The sequence below is a fragment of the Panicum virgatum genome, chromosome 5N (genome assembly GCF_016808335.1).
Source record: "Panicum virgatum strain AP13 chromosome 5N, P.virgatum_v5, whole genome shotgun sequence".
Taxonomy (NCBI): Eukaryota; Viridiplantae; Streptophyta; class Magnoliopsida; order Poales; family Poaceae; genus Panicum; species Panicum virgatum.
In genome coordinates this window covers 69,985,529-70,007,646 of record NC_053149.1, presented here as the reverse complement: position 1 = coordinate 70,007,646, position 22,118 = coordinate 69,985,529, and the positions used below count along the sequence as shown (strand labels likewise).

At 45.9% G+C, this 22,118-nt stretch overlaps 3 protein-coding genes and 1 long non-coding RNA gene across 5 annotated transcripts; 2 read left to right on the top strand and 2 right to left on the bottom strand.

Annotated features, from left to right (window-relative positions):
* Positions 1–3,486: 3,486 nt before the first annotated feature.
* LOC120671877 (geraniol 8-hydroxylase-like) lies at positions 3,487–4,941 on the bottom strand. The gene has a single exon (XM_039952138.1). The coding sequence runs from the start codon at positions 4,468–4,470 to the stop codon at positions 4,099–4,101; it is 372 nt and encodes a 123-aa protein (XP_039808072.1). The 5' UTR covers positions 4,471–4,941; the 3' UTR covers positions 3,487–4,098.
* A 2,844-nt stretch (positions 4,942–7,785) lies between these two features.
* Positions 7,786–13,232, top strand: LOC120673577 (vesicle-associated protein 1-2-like). The gene is made up of 8 exons (XM_039954482.1): positions 7,786–8,177; positions 9,613–9,683; positions 10,040–10,121; positions 10,760–10,875; positions 10,954–11,475; positions 11,815–11,877; positions 11,981–12,058; positions 12,776–13,232. The coding sequence occupies exons 1-8, from the start codon at positions 8,129–8,131 to the stop codon at positions 12,884–12,886; spliced, it is 1,092 nt and encodes a 363-aa protein (XP_039810416.1). The 5' UTR covers positions 7,786–8,128; the 3' UTR covers positions 12,887–13,232.
* A 1,350-nt stretch (positions 13,233–14,582) lies between these two features.
* Positions 14,583–19,284, bottom strand: LOC120673673. Of its 2 annotated transcripts, none has more exons than XR_005674735.1 (3): positions 17,954–19,284; positions 17,406–17,463; positions 14,583–14,593 (listed from the first exon to the last, which is right to left on the bottom strand). It is a non-coding gene; the product is annotated as an uncharacterized LOC120673673 (long non-coding RNA). The 2 variants fall into 2 exon arrangements; XR_005674736.1 differs by lacking the exon at positions 14,583–14,593 and adding an exon at positions 14,655–15,151.
* Positions 14,929–17,068, top strand: LOC120673672. Its single transcript, XM_039954633.1, has 2 exons — positions 14,929–16,525; positions 16,754–17,068. The coding sequence occupies exons 1-2, from the start codon at positions 14,977–14,979 to the stop codon at positions 16,810–16,812; spliced, it is 1,608 nt and encodes a 535-aa protein (XP_039810567.1). The 5' UTR covers positions 14,929–14,976; the 3' UTR covers positions 16,813–17,068.
* Positions 19,285–22,118: the final 2,834 nt, after the last annotated feature.

The window sequence follows — 22,118 nt, the reverse complement described above, 5'->3', positions numbered from 1 at the left end:
AGCGAGGCAGAGACGCGGGGAGCGGTCGAGGGTCTCGATGGTAGCCCTCGAGCGAGACGGAGATCACCCCGCGGGTCCGAGGGGGGTGCGGATGGACCGCACTGAGTACGTGGGCCGCGTATTGGGCTTCTTTGAGTCATTTCCTTTCTTCCAGATTGGAAGGGGGCTGTAGGCCTTCGTGGGCCTGGTTGCCCAACATGTATTTGTGTTTTTTAGGGTGATTTTAATACCCCGATTAGGGTGCCCCTAATCGTGGTCCCCGACACTTATTACTGTTGTGCTTTTCAAGTCTAGACACTCTTATCAGTTCATTGCTTTCTAGATTGAAATCGATTCTTAACTGTGTGCTTCTTTTTTCTATCTTCTGATTGTACAGTTGATTCTCTATATGTTGCTAGCTGCGTAAACTTACTTTTTCTAACAAAAATACTATTTTTCTCCATGATAGTAATCACCCGGCCATCTTGTAATTGGACCGTGCTGATTTTTTTTCTCTATTTTATTTTTATCATAGTTCCGTATAAACTGTTGCTCTAAGTTGTGCTTCTATGTAGCATCCTTACCAATATAGCCATACCCCCAAATTTTATTTCACAATGCACATTGTCCAACTTGGCAATTATTTTCCTCCATTACACATCCATAACGTAGTGAGCATGGTAATGTGCTAGACAAACAACCTAAATAGACTCTAGTGTTTAAAAATAATTCAAAAATTTTAATTTGAAGGTAAGACGGTCAACAAATTTTAACCATATTTAAGTTTTGATTCCAAAAATTATATACCCTTGGGGTGTTCCTCTAGGACAACGAAGGCTATAACTATAAATCTTTTTATCGTAGGAAGCACATACATGTGCTATAAGCATCATCTAAGATCACAACTGTATGTGAACTATCATTGCATTATGTGATCTGCACTGTAGCTACCCATATAATCAGCTATTACATTTTTAAGTTACACACCGGTATGTACAAAATGATGTGTTGCCTTTCCATCAGCGCTGGTAGCGTTTGATTAGTCTCGTATGCTATGGCAAAAATTGCTAGACGTAGTCTAGGTTTCTCTTAGGAATAACGGTGCTGATTCAATCCATCTAGTATAAAAGTCTGGTTTTTTCTCGGTTAGTTGGATCCCTGGTTGAGGGTAGCTTTACGGGTAACTGTTTGCTAGTCAACTCCCGCAATTGTTTTCTGGCACCATGGTAATGCTATGTCTAATCGAACATGGATCACTTGTTACACCATAACCATAAATTAACATCAAAGCATCATTCGGCAAATTATAATGTCAAACCGTTAGTTGTAATTCAGGTTTGCTGAATTATGTCAAATGTATAAATATGAGGTTATCGTGTGGTAACTTTTTGCTCAAGGCTGATCCATCGAAGCGACAGTTTAGCTCGGGTGCTTGGTCTTTTGTGCAAGTCGGCTGCAAAATTTGAGTTCAATTATTTGGCGTGGTTTGCTTGTGCAATCAAATGCATTTGCTTTTTCTCTGGCCTGACTCTCCTCTTTCCTTTAAACTTTCAATCCATATAGTGGATGCTTATAATGCATGTACTTTCTTTTTTATTGTTTTGGTGCAACAGCAAGATGTGGTAGCCGAATTAAACTATATAATACATCTGCTTGAATCTTGATCACATGATTAAAAAGATTCTAAAAATAGATGGTCATATTTTTAATTAATGTGGGAACTTCGAAATCCAGGTTGACCAAGACACCAATTAAGTTAGGAAGAGAAAGATTATTTGTTAAATTTTGAATTTATATATATTTATTAGATGTATCAGATACAGGTTAGTGGAGTAGACCCGACATATTTTCATGAAAATCCAATAGTGTAACTCTTCCCTTTTTTTTAATTGACATGGTAATTTATAGACCGAGCTAATTTCTAGACCCACTCGGTGAACGTAGTGGCTTCTTAATCTTTTAATTTCAAATGTGTTAAGTTCTAATTTTTTATTTAATTTAGTTATCTACTAATCGTATTTGAAATGGATTCTTTGATCCTGTCTTATGTTTTTCTAATTTTTTAATTCTTAAATTAGCTATTTAGTAATAATTGGATTAAATCCTAATTTTCTTATTTTCTAGTTCTAAGTTTACCTATCTAAAGGTTTGGCGTTGGAAGCTATGATGTGACGTTTTCTTATTTTTTTTTAAAAAAATCTGGACACAAAGGGTGCTCAAATTTTGTTGTATCCATAAACGGACATGTATGTATCTATGATGTGATGTTTTCTTAATGGAGTCCGTGTCTAATTGATGTGCTGAGTCTCTAATTGGAGTCCGAGTCTAATTGACGTGCTGAGTCAAATAGGAAATACAAACCTTTTATCCAATATTTATGTGATATGGATTCTTTAGAGTAATATAGACCGTTAGATCTTCCTAAAATCTAACGATATATATCCTTCTCTTTTTTGGATTAACGTGAGAATTTCTAGTCCCTTGGCAAATGTGGTGGTTTCTTTTAACACTATTATATTAAAATAATAATAGATAAATCGGAGTTCCTCCTCTCTGTTACATGCTTACCTGGAAAAAAAATTCGGTGGAGACGGTATGCAACCATGCTTCCGTGCATACCGTCCTCCGATGTCGTACGCGTGGAGAGGCCTTCCATCCGACGACTGCTAAGAATCTGGCTCCCACATGTTTGGAGGAAGCTGCATGCATCGGCTCCTAGCCTCCTACTCAGCGTGAGAACACGGCTCGGCTCCTGGCCAGCGATCCTTCTAGCAATCGACTTCCATAACCGACCGAGAAAAAGATCATTCAACTGCCTGAGGGTTTGCAAACGCATCTACTATCGCACAACTGTGGCGGTGTCGGCGGCGCGGCAACGCAACTGCTCCGACGGCACGGCAACGTCCGGCAGCGAGTACTACTCCCTGTCGATCAGCAGGTTGCAAACTCAACCTCCACAGACTGAAGGATTCAAGCTGCTGCAACAAGAACATCTCCATGTGCTCCCTCCTCCCTTAGAATCTTTGCATTTTCTGCTGAAATTTCTTCGTTCTCTGAAGAATCTTGAGACTGAAGAATCTTGAGACGAGACGAGGCGCTGCTAGCCACACGCGGCGCAGGGAGCTAGCTTTGCGGGGAGGCTGCCATGTCGCCGGCGCTCAACTGCGGCCACCCCAAGAACCACCGCGCTCACGTCGGAGGCCGTCAGCACGCGAACTGGCACCTACCTCCATCGCTTTATGTGGCTCGACGATGACGAGGTCGAGCCGAGTGAGGATGGCTGCCGTGCGAAAGCCTGAAGCCGAGGCGCTATAAGCCGAGATGCGGAGCCCTCCCGAAGACACCGTAGGATCTCCCGGGGACGAGACCTGAGGACGGTATGCACGGAAGCCTGGTTGCTCGTCTTTGCTTTCGAAAAAAAAAAGTGAAATAAGGCCAGGCCGAAGACCCGGCAAAAGTGAAGGGCAACAGAATGTAACAGATGGGCCACAAGGGGCAAGAGGCATCTTCGCGGTCTCACGCTGGGCCGAATTTTATTTGCGGCCTCTTATTGGCCTGTTCTCACGCGCACAGCTGGCCCACGAAAAGCCCACAAAGATCAGATACCATAAGCAATTAAGCCCATGACATACGTATACGTATATCATGGTCAGAAGTTTTGACGATGGATCCGATAAGAGAAAAGAAAAAACCGCAATATATAGGCCCAAATTCGGACCCAACTCCAGCCGGGCTCTCAAATTTCGGCCTGCAAATCAGCGGGACCCACTGTCAGCGACACAGGGGATCCTTCTCGCCTCCGTTGTCGACTCCGCCGTCGTCGTGTCCGCCGCATCCTCGCCGGCCGTGCGCGCGCCATCGCACGCCGCGCCTCGCGCCTGCCGCCCCGCGTGCGCCTTGCAGCCGTCCACCGCGCACGACGGGCACTGCGCCCCGCCGCCGCCGCTGGCGCCGGAGCGCGGGCGCTTCATCGGGCTCGCGGGGGCACCGCCGCCGCAGCCGTCCTGGCTGACACCGGCTCCACACCGGCATCTTGAGATCCCAATCCATGAACGGAGCTTCGCCGAGCAGAGGATACGGGCACGGAAACCATCGAGCCATGGAGCGAGAGAAATTCGATCATATCTCCTTGGGTAGGGCCGTGAGGGGGTTGACGAGAGACAGCACCACCCCACACTTCTCCTTCATGTCGATCCCGCTCTCCCTGACCTCGGCGGGGAGCTCCCACTCGAAGCAATGGAGCAGCGTGCCAAGGAGCAGCGGTATCAGCTTCTGCGCCAGCGGCATCCCGGGGCAGATGCGGTGGCCGAGGCCGAACGGGATCATCTCGAAGTCCTGGCCCAGGTAGCTCCTGATCTCGCCGCCGACGAACCTCTCCGGGATGAACCTGTCCGCGTCCGGGTTCTGGAGCAGGTCCACCATTCCCCACTCGATGAGAGCCGCCGTCGTGCTCGCCCCGGCGCCGTACAGATCGGAGAGGAGGACTCGCATGACGTTGTGGCCGAGCAGGGACCCCTCCTGCTTTCCACTCGCCCTCCTTGTCGAGGACCATGTCGAGCACGTCGTTCTTGCACGGCTCCCCGGCGGCGCGGCTGCGGCGGCGCAGGGCTGCAGAGGTAGCCACCGCCCACCCGTGCCCGTGCCCGAGCTGGAGGAGCGCTCTGTTCACGGCCCCGTGGAAGCGCTCTTCGGGGCGGCAGGCGCGAGGCGCGGCCGTCCACCGCCGGCCCGCCGGCGCCGCCCCGTTCAAGGCTCGCTCGTTCCGTCGGAGTTGAAGGCGGCCGTCTGCAGGCGGGGCGGAGGTGGAGGTGCAGGCGACGAGGTGGAGGCGCGGCGGCCGTCTACAGGCGGGGCGGAGGTGGAGGTGCAGGCGCGGCGGCCGGCGCGCCGCGCGGCGGCGCGTGGGGGGCGGGCCGGCGTGTGGGGGCCGAGATGGGAGGCTCCTATTGCTAGGGACTCGAGTGCTAATTTGAGAGTCCATTTAAAATGGGAGTTTATTTAAGGGGTTTGTTGGAGTTTATTTTCTCTCTAAGCTTTCATGATTTAGAGTAAAGGCTCGAGTAGGAGTTTGAGCTAAGCTTTCATGATTTAGAGCAAAGGCTCGAGTAGGAGTTTGAGCTGAAGTTGCTCTAATGACCAAATAACTGCAGCACTAGTCATCACTAGCTAGCTAGCACCCGTGCGTGCTGCTGCTGGTGCAGTGGGAACGAAATTAAAGAAGAGCACAACGGCGGCACTGGATGGAACTGACGACGAGCTCGAGCGCAGCCAAAGTCAGTCGGTCAGTGGAGATCGATCGAGCCGCTCTCGTCTCGTTGCTTGTCGGTGGGTCGGTGCGCGCGCGTACGACGACGACGACGAGCAACGCCGGCCGCACTGAGTGCGCGCGGGGCGTTTTTTTCTGAAAGCCTGGAGAGCTTTGCATGGCTTGGTTGGAAGGGATCGGTCGGAGTGGCCGCCGCGTCGGTTAGCTCGGACGACGAAAGCTCAACCACCGCTCAAGAAACCTGTGCCGAGCCGAGCGAGTAGCAGTACCTTGCAAGGAAATCAGCAATTCAACCCCCCCCCCCCACCCACACACACACTATAGTTAGTTATATTATTTATGGAGTCTTTGTACTTTTTTAAAAAAAGTTTTTAAGTGAAAAGTATATATAGGTTCTTATAAATACTTTTAAACTCCAAACGACTTTGGCAAACATTGTGCACCGTTTTAAAACGCGACATATGGCCATGTTTGGATGAATCCACGAAAACTTTTGCACAAAAAGACGAATGCATGCATGAAGTATTAAACGAAGTTTATTTGCAAAACCTTTTTAGGAATGAGTGTAACTTTTCGAGACGAATCTAATGAGCCAAGTTTCATCATTATTGGCTACAGTGATGCTACAGTAACCGCGCTCAATCATCCTCTAACCATACGGTCAAAGACCTCATTAGCTAGAGCAACTGCTACAGTACCACAGTTGTGGAGGTAATTTTGTAATTAGACTTTATTTAATACCACTAATTAATAGTCAAAGCATCATTTCTCTCTCATCAAAACTTTTCCACCCTTCATCCAAACACGGCCTATAGCACATGCATGTTCCACGGAAAAGGCTATAGCCTATGGCTGTGTTCACTTCTCCTAAACTCCTCCAGACTTTCCATCACATCGAAATCACATCGAAACATTAAACATAGAAAATGACCCATGCATAGAGTACTAAATGTAGGTAAATAAAAAAACTAATTGCATAGTTTTGATGTACGTTGCGAGACGAATCTTTTGAGCCTAGTTAGGTCATGGTAGGACAATATTTACCACAAACAAACGAAAAGTGCTACAATGTACTACAGTGTCCGATGCGACTTTTCTACCCGATTTTCGCGGATCTAAACACACCCTATAGCCCGTGCATTGCGAAACAACTGTTTTTTTCAGCTACTCACCCCAGCCGCAGTACTACTAACAAATTTGTTAGCTGCAAAGGCGAAGCAATACCAAGCAGTGTGTCTACTATCTTTTGAGCAGGGATATGATTTAGAACTCGGGCAACTTTAAATCATGTCATCAGCTAGATCATTGAAAAATGAGAAAAGGCGGATTTCCTTTATACAAATGTTCCTTTTTCTCTCTAGCTAGCTAGCCGTGTTGTAGTTCCAGAAAACGGTGGTGCACTGGCTCAACAGCTCAACGCGTTTGCTTCCTAGTAGACTATAATCACAACTCTGCCCTACTAACTAGCATCTCCTAGCTTGGCGCGTTGTGAGACCATATATTTGTGGTTGTAGTTGTAGGCTGCTCATGCTCTACATACCCACGTGGCCACGTATCCAAGCTCACAATACGCGTTACACATTTCTAACAGAGTACTAAGAGTTATAATTATTCGCTGAAAAATGGCGAACTAATCATGGTACATTAGTCAGCCGCAAATCAGATCGAGCTGTTGTTTCTTCGAAGCAACATCCGATTCCCCCAATCAAAAGCCACATGCAGGTAAGAGCATCTCCAGCAGAATGTTCAAATTCGCCATCAATACCATAAAACTACCATTTGAGAGATTTTGAAGACGAGAGGAGGTCAGAATGCTCAAATTCGCCATCAATACTAAAAAGTACCATTTGAGAGATGAGAGGGAGGTCCAGCAGATCGTTAAGGAGCGGGCGCACATGCTCTGATCGCTCTCCTAAACTTGTTTAGCAGCCATGGCAAGACTAGTACCAGTACTGCTCGGCTCGTCTGGTAACTTTTACGGATTGATGACAGACGATGATGGCATTGGCATGCACCCTGCAGCCAGCCATGTGGAAATCCTTGGGCGATGCCGTCGCCTCCCCGGGCGCAGCGGGAACCACACAGCATCAGAACTGACAGTGACCCCGCCTTCCAACCAACCGCGACGCTCCACCTGGCACCCCGGCTGGGCCCGCCGTACCGTTTGGCGATCCACTCGCGGGCCGTGTGTGGTGTGTGACGCTAGCAGCGGCCCTCCACCGAAATTCAAGGCCCAGTCACCGGGACTGACCACCACCGGGCGCTCCTCGCGCTGGAGCAGCCCCGCCACGTCACTGCCGACAGGGCGGTGAAGGCGGACGGCCCCACCTGCCAGTGCCCCGCTTCAGAAATCCACGCTGCTGTGTCGACGCTACTACTTGCACTCAAGGGCCTGGCCTATGGGCAAGTTTACAAGCGAGGTCCACGTTCTCTTGAGAGGTGAAAAGGTGTGGGGGAGTGTAGGGACGGATCTGCAAAACGGGCAGAGGTCTGCCGGCTGGACCCGCACCGATAAATCCGGGCCCGCACCCCGCCCCTGGGAAACCTCGCCGCCTGCTCCGCGTCCCCCGCTCCAACCTCCCTCGTCAAAACCGCCGCGGAGCGCGGACGCGAGGGGGGACGAGCCGGCGACGGAGTGGCCTCCCCGTCCCTTCATCCCGTTGTCTTCACTCCAACTCCTCCTCTGCTGCTGCTATTGCGATTGGGAGGGCGGTCCTTGTCGCGAGCGACGCCGAGGCTTTCGGGACGGGGACTGATTGATTGATTGCACGACCCCGCCAGACTCGGTGCCGCCTGCGAATTACTAGTGGGCAGCGGCGCGCGCTCTGCTCGTGGTCGTGGTGGTGTAGCCGGTGTGCTTGCGGTGCGGAGCCTGCGGCGGCGATGGACCAGGACCTCGTCGAGATCCACCCGCGCGAGCTCCAGTTCACCTGTAAGTCCCTCCCGCCTCCTCCCTGCTCCGCTCTTCTGATCTGCCTCGACCGGCGAACTGCACGAGTAGATGATGCTGGTGGCGTGCGGCCTCGAATGTCCGCTTCGATTCGATGTTTTGTTAGCGTAGCTAGCGTTTTGCGCTTGGCGGATTCCGTATGGCGTGCGGAGGTTAATTTCGAACGCTTTCCGCCTATTGGAGTTGATTTTGTCTAGTTGTTTGTTGGGGTGCTTTGAATTGATCACAGAGTAGCTCTCCGATGAATAACCGCTGCTTTTGGGGATGAGGCTCGGAACTTTTCGACGTGTATTCGATGGAGTAGCAGCCAAGTTAAACCCCTTGGGAGTTGTGAATTTGGGAAGCAACGGTTTCGCGAACTTTTATTTTTCCTCTGCTTGCTTTTCTCAGTTTTAGCGGTTTCGTCAACTTTAGACCACCACCTTGCAGAATTTCTCTTTCTCTCTTTCATCACTGGATGAGAGGATCCAGTCGAAGCAATGAGCATACCTTTCCTCCCTTTACTTTGTCAGTAATGCGTGACAGTGTAGAGCTCGGAGCTTTTCTTCTAGACTAGTACTTTAGTTGGTTGCTTCCATTCTGTTCGTTTGGTTAGAAACAGATAGATTTCGTGGTGCGAGTGGTTGTAAAGTCTGGTGACTGGTGGGGTGTGTGTCAGCGTGTGAGAGAGGCAGGCAGGGAGGGGTCTGCTTGGCAGTTAGTTCATGTTTGGTTTGTTAGCATGAAAGTGAGCTAATGGCTCGCACCTTTCCTAATATCAGTTGTGTTGAGAGAGAAGGAACTTGATGAGAGGAAAAGGTGTTAAGGTTTGTGAACACGGTAAATGAATTGGCAGCCATAAACTGCAAGTGTGTTGCAGTGCTCTTGGGCTGGACCTGGATTGAGTACAATCATAGCTGTAACTGATTTTGTCTCAAAAAGGTTACACAACGAAGTGAAAATGGTCCTATGAGTGTTCTCTAGGGAAAAAAAGAGACAATGAATATGCTTAGAGTAATAATTGTGGGACCCGTAGTGAAATGTTATGTTACTGATCTTTTTAGAAGGTCTAAGAGTTTTCCACGTCACTACTTTTTCTCTGGTTTGTGTGTGAAGAACATCGGCAATGCACTTGTCGACAATATTGCTTGTCAAATATGTGCTTTATCAAATGGAGACTCTGATTTTCACAGGATGAACCTAATTTCTCTCACAGATACCTACCCATGTTGAAATCGTAAAATAGATCAGCTGGTCAATTGCAGATTGGTTATTAGAGCTAACCTCAGCATTCTTATTCTTTATACGGTTATACATTCATACATCTTTTTTCTGATAGTGCCTTTTCAAATGTGTCACTTCATTTCAAACATCGAATTCTGTATGCATTCTTCTTCAGTTTTAAAATCTGACCCCCTTTTTCCTTCTTGGTTTTCAGTTGAGGTGAAGAAACAAAGTTCATGTACTGTACATCTAGTCAACAAGTCCAATGAATTTGTTGCTTTCAAGGTTTGTCAGCGACTTTGATGTACATCTCAATTATTATTTCCTATTTTCTACTCAAAGTCTTTCTCCAATTGTACTAATGGGTTGATACTGCAATGTCCGAACTTCCAATATTATGTATAATGTTGAGTAGGTATTTGGGATGATCATGAAGCATCTTGGGAAGTAAAAAAAAATCAATCTCTAACCATCTAGTTAGTTTCTGATTATGCTAGAGCTATAACTAGAAGTTTTGTTGCCTGAGCTTTGTGTACGCTGCTCTCATTTTATGCTAAACTGGATGATCACATTGAATGTATTTTGAGCATATAGAAAACTGCAATATCTGATCTTGTCTTTCTTTCTCTCGAATTGGCTAGGTTAAAACAACATCTCCAAAAAGATACTGTGTTCGACCAAATACTGGAGTTATCCTTCCTAGGAAAACTTGTGAATTCACAGGTATGCATCTACGGGCCACTTTTATTGATAATCATGGTTTGTCCACGGGAGGTTCATTGAAGTAGAACCACCTTGAGAGTACCCATATTAATCCACATCTAAGAATATGCTTACTTGAGGGTTAAGTTAAAATGGAGATACATGATAGCCATCTCGATTCTGGTATGAAGTACCGCTTCACTATCATAGATGTTGGTTTAGGAAGTCCATTTGGGTTTGTAAATAGATGTCATTTTGTGTTTCAAGGCAACATTTGTTACCAAATTTCCTATTTGGCTATTTGTATTTGGTATTTAAGAGATGGAAGAATATTAGCAAGCAAAGAAAAAGGGCAATTCAGTACTTACTGATATTCTCCTGGTTCAGTGTGCATGAAGCTAAAGCGATAAGTATTCAAACTGGAGGTAGTAAGTAGTAACTATCTAAATCCTAAATCATTTCTAAATGGAACGGTTTGTGCCTCTTGTTTGATGTTCATTATAAGTGGATTCCTCCTTTACTTTCCCTGCCCATTAAATTCACATGTGTGCATGGCAATAGTAATAGAACTTTTCTCTCCCTTGTAAGATTTCTTCTTATGTTAACTACATTATTATTTTCTCTTATATTATTTGCGCCTGCTTTTTACTTAAATGTAGTTACCATGCAAGCACTCCGAACTGCTCCACCAGACATGCAATTAAAAGACAAGTTTTTGGTGCAGACCACAGTTGTTCCTTATGGTACATCTGATGAGGACCTTATTCCTGCCTTTGTAAGCACATAGCTGTAACCCTTAATCTTTTCATGTCATTTGCTCCAATTGTAAATCTCATTAATTCTTTTCTTTCAGTTCTCCAAAGAAACTGGCAGGTACATCGAGGAAAGTAAATTGAGAGTTGTCCTTGTTAGTGCATCCCATTCTCTTGAAGATGAACCCATTAATGGAGTTCACAACACTGAGCCAGCTGTTGAAGTTCCTGTACTGAAAGAGATGCCAAATATAGAGAACGAAGTGCCAGCTGTTGCAAAAGAAGTTCCTCCCCCTCTGAAACAAACTCCAGCAATTGCAACTGAAATACCTTCACCAGTCAAAGAGACTCCAGGCTTGAGAGAAATTCCTGTGCCAATAAATGAAGTACCAGTTGCATTGACAGAATCTCCATCCAATAAAAAAGATTCATCTGCTATTGCAATTGAACATGCATCTACTGTTGCAAATGAACATGCCCCTGCTATTAAGATTGAATCCCCTCCTTTGAAACAAAGCACTGCAGTTTTTAAGGAATCTCCTCCACTGGAGAAAACTCCTAAGGAAGCTGTTATGCTAAGTGATCGGGGACTTTTCAATGTGCAGAACCATCAATTGTCTCATGTAAGCTTCCATTATCTAGTGCACTGTATGCCCAGTTTAAAATTTCCTAGTTATGAAATAAGATGGTGAAGAGCTAATTAAAATATGGGATTCAGTTTTGAATTGTGGCCCTCATATTGGCCAGAGAAAACTGAATTAGACAAGTGTGTGAGTACGCACCTTCCATAACACAGTCCTGATTTATTTCTTTCACAGCCTTCAATTCAACATAATATTAACCTCTTGAGTCTATGGCTCTTATTGGATTCATGTTTAGCCTACCCTACTTGCGGGACAAAAGGTTCCTTATTCTTTTTGTACAACTGATTTGTTGACTTTCTCCTTGTACATTTGTACCAGGTAACAGAAGATGTTCAGAATCTGAAGTCAAAGCTCAACAATCTTGAATCAAAATTGGAAGAGGTAGCTGAGCACCATGGGATATTTTGGATCACCTGAACAAGTATCAGGATAATATAATTATCATTGAACTCTGAAGATACTCTATTATGTTTCTGTCTTGTAGGCTGAAAGGATGATAATAAGGCTAAGAGAAGAGAGCAGAAGTACCACCCAGGAGCGGGATAAGTTACAGCAAGAAATGGTATGTCTTGAACTTCATCAATACATAGATGTCTGAAAAATATAGAAGACTTGTATATACTATTGCTTAAAAAAAGGGCATTCAAAAACATGGTTTTCAACTTACTCATAAAGAAGAAGCGTGAAAAATCTAAAATGTCTTTCAGCAACAGTTCCCTCCCCCTCCTGTTGCTGTTTGGCCTGAAATTTCAAGGTGCAGCACATTTATATTCACAATGAATGAGAGGGGTTGCATTTTCCTTTTCAGATTGGCACATCAATGCATCATGCCATTAACTGGTTCAGGTAGATTCTTCATGGCATGTTTCCCGGTCGAGTAGATTCTTCATGACATGTTTCCCGGTCGTGGGGCTATCCATCCAGGATTTCATATGCTTAATGGTCCCCGGATATCATCTGACAACCAATATTGCAGTTATTTCCCAATATATGCCTTTAGATCCGCATGGTTGATGGATAGTCACCTGATATCTTTATCTCTATCTGAAAATTAGCCATGGCACATACAAAGCAGAATAGTCGCCTAACTGCCCACTGTGGAATTTGCTGTTTTTTCTTGAAATTACTTTTTACTATCGGCTGTGATTGCTGGTATATGTAATTTTTTTTCTGAGGCAGACAACATAGACCCATGTACGTCAGATGTTTATTTTGATTTTTCAGTTGGCTTTAGTTATACAACTTCTATTATTTCTAATATCATGGATGTCTTGGCCAGGTATTTCTAAGAAAGAAGGGTGCTCCCAGGAGTCAAGTGGGCTTTCCCTTGCTGTTTGTGGTGTACGTGGCGCTTCTTGGTACCTCATTCGGTTACCTGCTGCGATTATGAGTTCCGTGTTCAGCAGCTGGGATACTCGATGTGGCAAGAGAGTTGAAGGGCAGTCGCACTCCAACATCATGGAGAGGAGCATTTGTTAGCATTATTAGTGCAGATGGTTTTGGATATAACATCGGTGGCAAACTAAACTACCAGCTTCCTGTATGTATAGAACAGTTCTTTTTGCGTTGTATAGAACCCACCCAAAAGATGACTGCTGCGCTGCCTGTAGACTAACCTGGGTTTATTTTGCATATGCCCAAGTTTTCTTCCTTTTTTGCAGTTTGCTGGATTCAGTTCTACTGAATGATCACAATATCTTGTGTTATTTACCATTCGGGTTATCTTTGACTCGACATTAGAGGTGGTAATGGATCATTGTCCCTTCACAATTTAACTTAGCTCTTATATAATTTTAGCTCAAAATTATATAAAATTAGAGCCCGACTCTTTTAAGAGCCCTTAGATTATATAGGCTAAATTTTAATGCCCTTTACCACCCCAACCCGACATGCATTGGAGTCTCAAGGCAATGTCTCCAAAATCCAAGAGTCACTAACTCAGGGATCGTGTCAAGATATCAATGACAACCAGACTTGGTCAAGTTTTCATCAGTGTTTATTCATCAGCAGTTGCGTAGAAAGGAACGCATAACGAACTGGATACAGAAATCTATTCATCCAGGTAGGGCTATGCACTGCAGAGGATGATCAGGGTACACGCCCCGAGGAACGGAGGGTGCCGGGCAGCAGTCCTGGAGCAGGCAGCAGAGAACGTAGAAGATGCACAAGCACAAGAGGCTCATGTCAAGAGCCATCAGAGTGAGAGCTTCCTGGCTCACACGGCACAGAAGAAGTTTTTCTATATCACAATACCATGCATCAGGAAGTATACAAATGATACTCCCTCCGTTGAGTATCATTTGTATACTTCCTGATGCATGGTGTTGTGATATAGAAAAACATGGTATTTGTTGTCCACCAAGTCAAACATTTGTATCCTAGTCAGCATATTGGGGGATGGGGGTTATAATGACGCCTGAACAGTTCCTTCTTGGATCAGCATGGACAACCACCTGGAGGCCAGCCGAGCCGGATGAGGTAAGAGGGTTTTATTTCCCAACCGGAAACCGGTTACCGCCACCCTCCGGTACCGGTTTACCGGACCGGTTAGGCCGGTAACCGGTGGAAACCGGTTAAATTCAAATCCAAATTCAAATAAATTCAAATTTTCCCGTGCAACCGGTTCCGACCGGTTTACCGACCGGTTTTACCGGTTTACCGGCCGGTTTTACCGGTTTACCGGTCGGTTTGACCGGTTTGAAATTCAAAAGCTCCCGTGCAACCGGTTTACCGGCCGGTTTTACCGGTTTACCGGCCGGTTTGACCGGTTTACCGGCCGGTTTGACCGGTTTGATCGGTGGGCCTTCATGGGCCGGCCCATTTTTTTTCTTTTTCTTTTTTGATTTAACTTTAAATTCCCACAAACTATACTAAATGAATGAATTTTTGAGAAAATTTGACACCATTAGATTCATCACACCTTGAAGTATTTTTAGGAATTTTTTGGGAATTTTTCATTTTTTGAATTCAAATTTAAAATTTGAATTTTGGCCGGTTGGGTACCGGCCGGAACCGGAACCGGACCGGACCGGTTTGACCGGTAACCGGTCAAACCGGACCGGTTCCCACCGGTTAGGTTAACCTTGGGTAAGACAGCCTGCAGGCACAAGGTTTGTCAAACAACAGTTTTCTAAGCGAAGCAAATTTTACAGCAACGATGACCTTGAATTAGACAAATACCTTGAATTAGACAAATAGTACACTTGTGACAACCTCTTCAACAAAAAAAACAGAAACTTCCATCTTTTATGAAGAAAAAAGAACTATTGCTTGTTTATGGTTTCCCTAAATTTGTCAAATCATGCATGCATGCATGCATTTCTCCACGAGCTTGTCCATTCATACATGCACGTGACATATAACACCCTAATCTCCCGAGACTTCTCCTTGCCTCAAATCCTAGACCCCATATTAATTCTTCTTCCTCTCATTGCATTTGCATCTCCGACGTTCTCTCCTCTCCATCTCCTTTGAGCCACCATGGGTTGCGGTGGCTCCAAAGAAGCTGTGGTCAAAGGCAATTCCGGCAGCAGCAGGTGCAATCGCTTCCGGAGGAAATCCAGCGTCGTCGCCGACGCCACCCAGTCATCCCGTGCGCCTCCGCCATCTGATAATGGCTCTGCCATGGTTGCGAAAGCCAATGACGAGGTGGTCGCTGATGCAAAGAACAAGGAAACTACATCAACACAGAAGGCCATTGAGGAGAAGAAACAAGAGGGGATCAACAGCAAGGCTGATCAGGTCGTCAGGGACAACAGAGAAGCATTTGCGGTGAAGGAGGCCAAGGCGATAGCAACGAACGCCATCCCAGAGAAGAAAGAGGTTGAGATCAAGAAGGATGAAGAAATTATCAAGGATGCTAAAGAAGCGATCACCATTGAGAAGGGCAAAGAAGCATCGACCGAGAAGGCCATCAAGGATAAGGAACAGGAGGAGGACAAGAAAGATGAGGTTCTCAAGGACAAAATGGTCGCCAATCAGAAGGCCGACGTGGCATCAACCGAGAATGTCATCACTGAGGAGAAAAAAGAAAATATCAAGAATGACGATGTCGTCGAGATATCGATGGAGGGAGCCGTCAAGGACAAGAAAAATGAGGGTGAAAACAAAGAGATGTCATCTGAAGAGAATGCTGCTGCTGCACTGAGTGAGGACATTGCATCGACCGAGGATGAGGTCGTGGAGAACAAGGATGATTTCGGTGTCACCTTCCCAGTTGCGATGCTGACAGAGGAGGATGGCAGTGTCACCTTCAGAGTACCAGATGACGCCATCACCAAGGATGATGACAAGGATGATGACAGTGTTACCTTTCCATCGCCCCTGGCAACCAAGGGCAGGAACATGGTTGCCATGGTGACTGAGGAGGATGGAAATATCACCTTTGCGGTACCAGTTGCCCCTGTGACTAAGGATGATGACAGTGTTTCCTTTGCAGCTGCTCCTACGACCAAGAACAATGACATGCTTGCCATGGTGACCGAGGAGGGCGGTAGTGTCTACTTTGCAAAACCGGTAGCCCCTGTGACCAAGGATGGTCACAGTGTTACCATCGCAGCTGCCCCCACGACCAAGGACGACGACAGTGTTACCTTGGCAGCTGCCCCAACTACCGAGGACAATGACATTGTCACCTTAACAGCTGTCCCGGTTGAGGAGGAGATGGCAGAGCAACTTGAGCCTTCTGAGGACACTGGGGAGGTGAAAAATGAGGCGGAGCTCCCAGAGCCTACTGTTTTTGAGGACAAGGAGTCCATGACCGAAGTTGATGGCACAACAGAAAGGAAGGAGGAGGGGGTGGCAGAGCAACCCAAACCTTCTGAAGATAATGAGGTAGTAAAAAATGAGGCAGAGCTCCCAGACCCTACTGTTGTTGAGCAGGTGATAACTGAAGCTGTCGAGGCACTGAAAGTGGAGGAGGAGGGGAAATTGGAGACTGTTGGGGAGATCAAGGTCGAGCAAGATGATGAGAGTGTCTCCAAAGTGCCCAAGGAGGAAAGTTCTAGTGCGGTTTCGAGAGACGAGGATGGTAGGTTGAATTTTCTTGCTAATTGTGCTATGTGCCAACCACACATTTCATCTATATTGGTCATGATAAGTGATCAGGGCCTAATTAATCATGCATCTGCTGCTATCCTTAATATCTAATCATTTTGTTTCTTGACACCATCATTCCCTACATGGAAGCATGGGATATAGTTCTGCTCTGGTGCATCATCATGTGCTGACACAAAACTTCCATTCGTCCCATGTGCAGGGGAATCAGATGGGAAGCAACCCATTGATTACAAGGAGACCATAACCACTGAGGAATAGGCAGAGGAGTTGGCTGTCCCAGAGAAGGAGAACGATGACGAAAAGGCTCCTTCTCCAAGTGCATCGACTTTGAACTGAAAAATGATGTACCATGGCAGATGACATGTATGCGTCATTGAATGTTCAATGTGCTCTGTTCCTTTTAGTCACCAGAATTGTGCATGCATATGTGTTCTTACCTCTTAATGCTACATGCTTACAGACCTGGTAGCATGACCGTCATTCTGTTTAATACAGCATTAAGATATTTGTCTAACAGTACCATTTTAGTAGCAGTTATACCAACTATGATTTCCAATTTAGTTGGTAAGTGGTTGTTGATGAGTTGGTTGCATTAGCAAATGAGGCCACAAAACAGTACATCAAGTCATCATATTCTTTTCTAGTACAGGTTGTCTTGTCTTTATTCGAAAAAAATAAAATGTAAATGGTACTTGGAAAATGAGGAATCAAGAGTTGGGTAGCCATTTTTAGAAGTCATTATCAACCTAATTGCAGTAAATATAACATATGGTATGTATGATACAATGAAAACAACTTTAGCAAGTGTTTTAGCAACTGTCTCTTAATTAAAGTACCAATGATGTGCATACCAGAATTCAAGTTGATGTTGACGACCCGCAATTTAATTGCTATAGATAGATCTGTGTCCTGTGAATGAAGCAAAATTTGAGAAAAACATACCCACAGGCCACAGCTGCATAGCTATATACTGAAAAAAAGAGAGCAAATTATTGAATACAACCTGGTTCCACCAGTATCAGCACATGCTACTAACATGGATTTCAGTGTCAATATAACCAAATTAATACTTGATAATGACAGTACAGATCAGACGAATATGAATTTGACCAGGATATACTGAAAGGAAAACCAGGAAGTTGATGCCACATAACATGCCTACTGATGTGGCTGTAACAAACTATATCCTAGTCGGGTGGTAGTGGTATTATTGGTGTGGAATTGATTGGTTGAGTGAGTCGTCTCATCTGCAACCTAAAGGACCAAATAACAAAAAAAAATGCAACATGGAAAAGTGGACAGTGATGTCTCAACAACTAAGACCAACCCACAGCCACAAAACAAAGCCTAAAAGCAAAGAAGATTCATATCAAACATACCATATAATAGAAAGACTGACCTGTATCCCCAGTCGTTGCCTTAAAGAAATTCCACAAGCCAAGAAAGAAGCCTTTAGCCAAGTCCCACCCCTCCATCCTCATTCTACCAAGACTCATCTCCTCCTCCCTCTCTAACAGCTAACATGGGCAAGCTGTGTTGCAGCCAAGAAGATGATGAGCCGGCGTTCAACCTGCTGGGGCTGCTTGTCACCATCGTTCTCGCCTTGCTGCTGCTGATGATGTGCACACCTCCCCGACGCAGGCGCTGCATCGCCGTCTACCCTTACTGCTAAGATGGGGCGACACCTTCAAGCCTCAAGGCAGGGAGGGCCATCTTCTGAGATGTGCTGAGGAGAATAAGAGATGAGCAGCACCAAGCAAGGCATTGGTTTTCTGATGTTAAGTTCAGTTAAGTTCAAAATTCTATGAAATAAATTATGCTTAGTTGTAAATCATTCTACTGCTATCAATGTGCATACTGTGAAAGGTTGACCTGTAACATGATCTGAAAGTTATCGAGAAATTGACTACTAAAATTTGTCGATTTGGTATTTGAGTCATCTTCTGCAACAGTTTTTTGTCCAATTATAATTTTGGTCAAATCAGAAAAGGGAACTTAATGGGCCAATTGTATCATCTCTTTAGAAAACTTTCCAGACCATGTGCACAGCTTAGGATTCATTTTTTATGTATCAAGTAAGAAGTGTGAGTAGCTGGTCATTTGATCCCAGTTCATGAATCGAATGATCAGTCTGTATTATTTTAGTGTCAACGAAGGAACAGAATCTTAGTACGATGCCATGATATCGAATTCAACAATTACATCTGTGTCGCTGTGTGGTAGTGAACAGCAGATCTATTTGCTCAAGGAGAAAGTGATTGAATCAGATAAATCATGGCTGAGCATTGAGATGGAGAAAATTGAAGAGAAAGTTGCGATTTTGGAACTCGAAACATTGCGCTGCAATAACATCGTATTACTCTGCCGCCGCCGCCGCCGCAGAAGAGGAACGCCTCCGCCTACCGCGCCGGTCGCACGAGCAAGCGAGGGGAAGCCACCGGAGGGGAGAGAGGCTCTAGATGGGTCTGGCCGCGAAGCCACACTCCGATCTAGTCCCCATATCCCTGATAGTGATCCTCCCATCCACCGCAACGCACACGATTCGTTCCCTCCTCCTCCTCGTCCGCGGCGGTAGCGCCGTGGTGGCTGCCCAGTTTGAAATTCATGGTGAGAGACGAGTAGGAGCGGGGTGCGGCGGCGGAAGCCCGCATGGGAAGGGGAAGGGAGCATCAGCCATGGACTATGGGGAAGAGTGCGGAGAGGGACTATTTCGCAACTATTATTCTGTTTCAGGGACTTTTGTGTAAAATATCGGATCGTGAATACTGATCGCGATCCCAATATAGAGGGTTCTATGTAAACTCTCGGATGTAATTACTAATCGCTATCCAAACTAGGGGATTTTTTGTAAAAAAAAAAGAATTACGATTATTAATTGCGATCCAATTTAGGAAGTTTTGTAAAATATTAGAAAATTCTTTTATTGAATGACTACAGACGAAGTTCTGTCCATGATGGCCCTGGCAGCTTGATTAGAGTCTATCCCGCCGCGCTATAGAAATGAGAGATTTTAATATTTAACTTCCAACGTGCGAATTCTTTCAAAACAGCAGATTTCTTCTTCTTTTCTCGATTTCTATCTTTTCTTTTTCGTTTTCAGTTTACGACCCGAGTGAGCGGACCATTTTGCCCCTGACCAATTGGATTCCAGCCTCTTGAATGTTGCCGCCCTCCTGCCGTGCGGGCGCCATGAGCTCACCTTGCGCCCGCCAGTTCCGCTGCCATGGCGGTGGCAAAGGAAGCTGCGCAGCCGCGCAAGCCCTGGTGCGCCGTGGCCGGCGACGCCTCAACAACTTCATCCTCACCATCCACTTTGTCAAGTACATGTTCCCCAATCCCCACCGCTACCTCGGCGAAAAAGGACATCCATCGCTGCCTCGACTACGCCGCCATCGATGCCCACGGACGCCGGCGTGCTCAAGCAGTGGCCCAGAGTGAGCATCGCGCTCTTCCCTATCCTTTTTCCCGTGCGCCGTTGCTTGCTCCGTCCGCGGCAGCCACTCCCTCCCTACCGCCTGCTGACGGCCGCCACTCCCTCCCTGACCGCGCGCCAACGGCCGTGCGATCCCTCCCCTGTCCGCGTATCGACGCCCGCCACCCGCCATTGCACGCTCTCCCGCCCCACACGCCGGCGAGCTCCGCTGGGCGCCCGCCATGGGGCCTGCAGCCACGCCATCATCTCTGGAGGCCGTGCACCGCCACAGGGGCTGCGGCTAGATGCAAGGGCGCGGGAGATGTCGGTGGCTACGGAGTCTGCTGATGCGGTGGAGCTGGTGGCCGGCGAGTGAATGGTGGATGCCAGCGATAGAGAAGAAGAGATGAGCGAGGATAAGATTAGGGGCAAATTTGTCTATTCCCTTGATCTATAAAATGCAATGGAAAAGGACAGAAATCAAGAAAAGGAGAAGAAATCCCCCGTTTTGAAAGAATTCGCACGCTCGGTGTTATATTTTGGAAGACTCACGAATTTAATATCTAAACAAATGAGGCGTGCGTATTCGATGTCAAATATCGAAATCTCTGTAGGAATGCCCATGGAGGAATAGGAATGCAGGCGTGAGTAAAGGGTATCGGCATGTATGAGTTAAACTGGATCTTCTTCTTCTTCTCCAAGAAGCAGACCTCTGCTGCTTCCCTTGCTAGTGAACTCCTCCGATCCACTCTGTCTTGTTCCTCTTCTCATACCCTAACACGCATCCATGCCCCTCAACCCAGAAACCAAATAAGAAGCTTCCAACCACGCTGCGAGGTCCAAGCGTGATGGCGATCGGAGTCTCGGAGAGGACGGTGCGAATGGAACGGAGACGCCGGGGCACGGGGCGGGGTAGGATCGACGAATTGGTGAATCGCCACAGGCATGCCGTTTGTAGCTAGAACCCCTACACTACACCCCAATGCATCTGGAGCCAACGGCAAAAGAAAATCTACTGACCGCACAGATGAGTTCTTGGTGGAATGAGGATGCAGCACATGAAAGAAGGAAACAGAACCGCCATAAAGTGTCAAGTGTAAGTGTGTGTGGAGATCAGAAAAATGATTATAGGAAAAAAAAACCAAAAGCTTCGCTCATGCCTGACATAATCCAGACTGTCATGTGCATGGGAGCATGAGATGGGATACGACCAGAATCGCAGAGATCAATTCAGATCACGCTTTTGTTGTCTTTGCTGATCAGTGCAACTAACTGTATGCATGCAATGAAACTAGGTAGCTCAGTTTCATTGTATTAGGTAGCTCAATTCAGATCAATGAAACGCTAACTAAGCTAAGGGCATAATAGGGTTCAGGGTTCAGGCTTCAGGGTATATTTGATTTGAGCACAGTAATTTTATTTTTTTATTTACTGTCTCATGAAGGGTGAGTATGACATAAATCTGCCCCGTTGCGTCAACCGAGTATTGAAAAAAAAATGTATGGTCCGATTTACTCATTTCGGTTGGCCTGCTTTCAGCTTATTTAGTTTGTTGCAGTTTATTCTCTCTCACAAAATACTATTACATTAGTCGAAATTAGCCGGCTTTTTTTTCCCAGCCGAACATAATGAAATGTAAGTTCATTCCAGTGCATACTTGCTATGATGCCAAAAGTGCCACGCGTGATTACTACTCAATTACAGAAAAAAAAAATATTAGAATGCTTCACAATGCGTTAACAAACATCTAGGCCACAACATCAAAAAAGGATTCAGCACTTTTCTTTTGTGTTCTTATTAGTTTATATTTAAGAGCAAGGTATATTTGACGCTAGACAATTTCCTTCCCTTTGTTTGTTGTCACACCTGGCATGGTTGGTTTTAATTTGCTGTGCAGGAGTACTGACACGGCAAAAAAAAAAAAAGCTTAGCATAGTTAAGGACAAAGGCACAAAGCACGTGTTGCGAAGTGCAGACTATCAGCTCCCCTATTTCTTGCATTGGTGTACAGCTTTCAGCATGAATTTTACTTGCTTTAGAAATATATAGATATATTGATGCGAACTTCTTATATATTAGTTGTGATATTGGCAAATTTTCACTGCCTTCGAACATAGGTACCTGTCGTACGCACGCCATGCGACGTGGAATT

Excerpts from the sequence above, each read along its gene's own strand:
- LOC120673577 (XM_039954482.1), top strand. The coding sequence starts at position 8,129 with ATGGACCAGGACCTCGTCGAGATCCACCCGCGCGAGCTCCAGTTCACC. Across the intron at positions 9,684-10,039 it reads ATGAATTTGTTGCTTTCAAG|GTTAAAACAACATCTCCAAA; the intron begins GTTTGTCAGCGA and ends CGAATTGGCTAG. Across the intron at positions 12,059-12,775 it reads ATAAGTTACAGCAAGAAATG|GTATTTCTAAGAAAGAAGGG; the intron begins GTATGTCTTGAA and ends TGTCTTGGCCAG.
- LOC120673672 (XM_039954633.1), top strand. The coding sequence starts at position 14,977 with ATGGGTTGCGGTGGCTCCAAAGAAGCTGTGGTCAAAGGCAATTCCGGC. Across the intron at positions 16,526-16,753 it reads GGTTTCGAGAGACGAGGATG|GGGAATCAGATGGGAAGCAA; the intron begins GTAGGTTGAATT and ends TCCCATGTGCAG.
- LOC120671877 (XM_039952138.1), bottom strand. The coding sequence starts at position 4,470 with ATGCGAGTCCTCCTCTCCGATCTGTACGGCGCCGGGGCGAGCACGACG.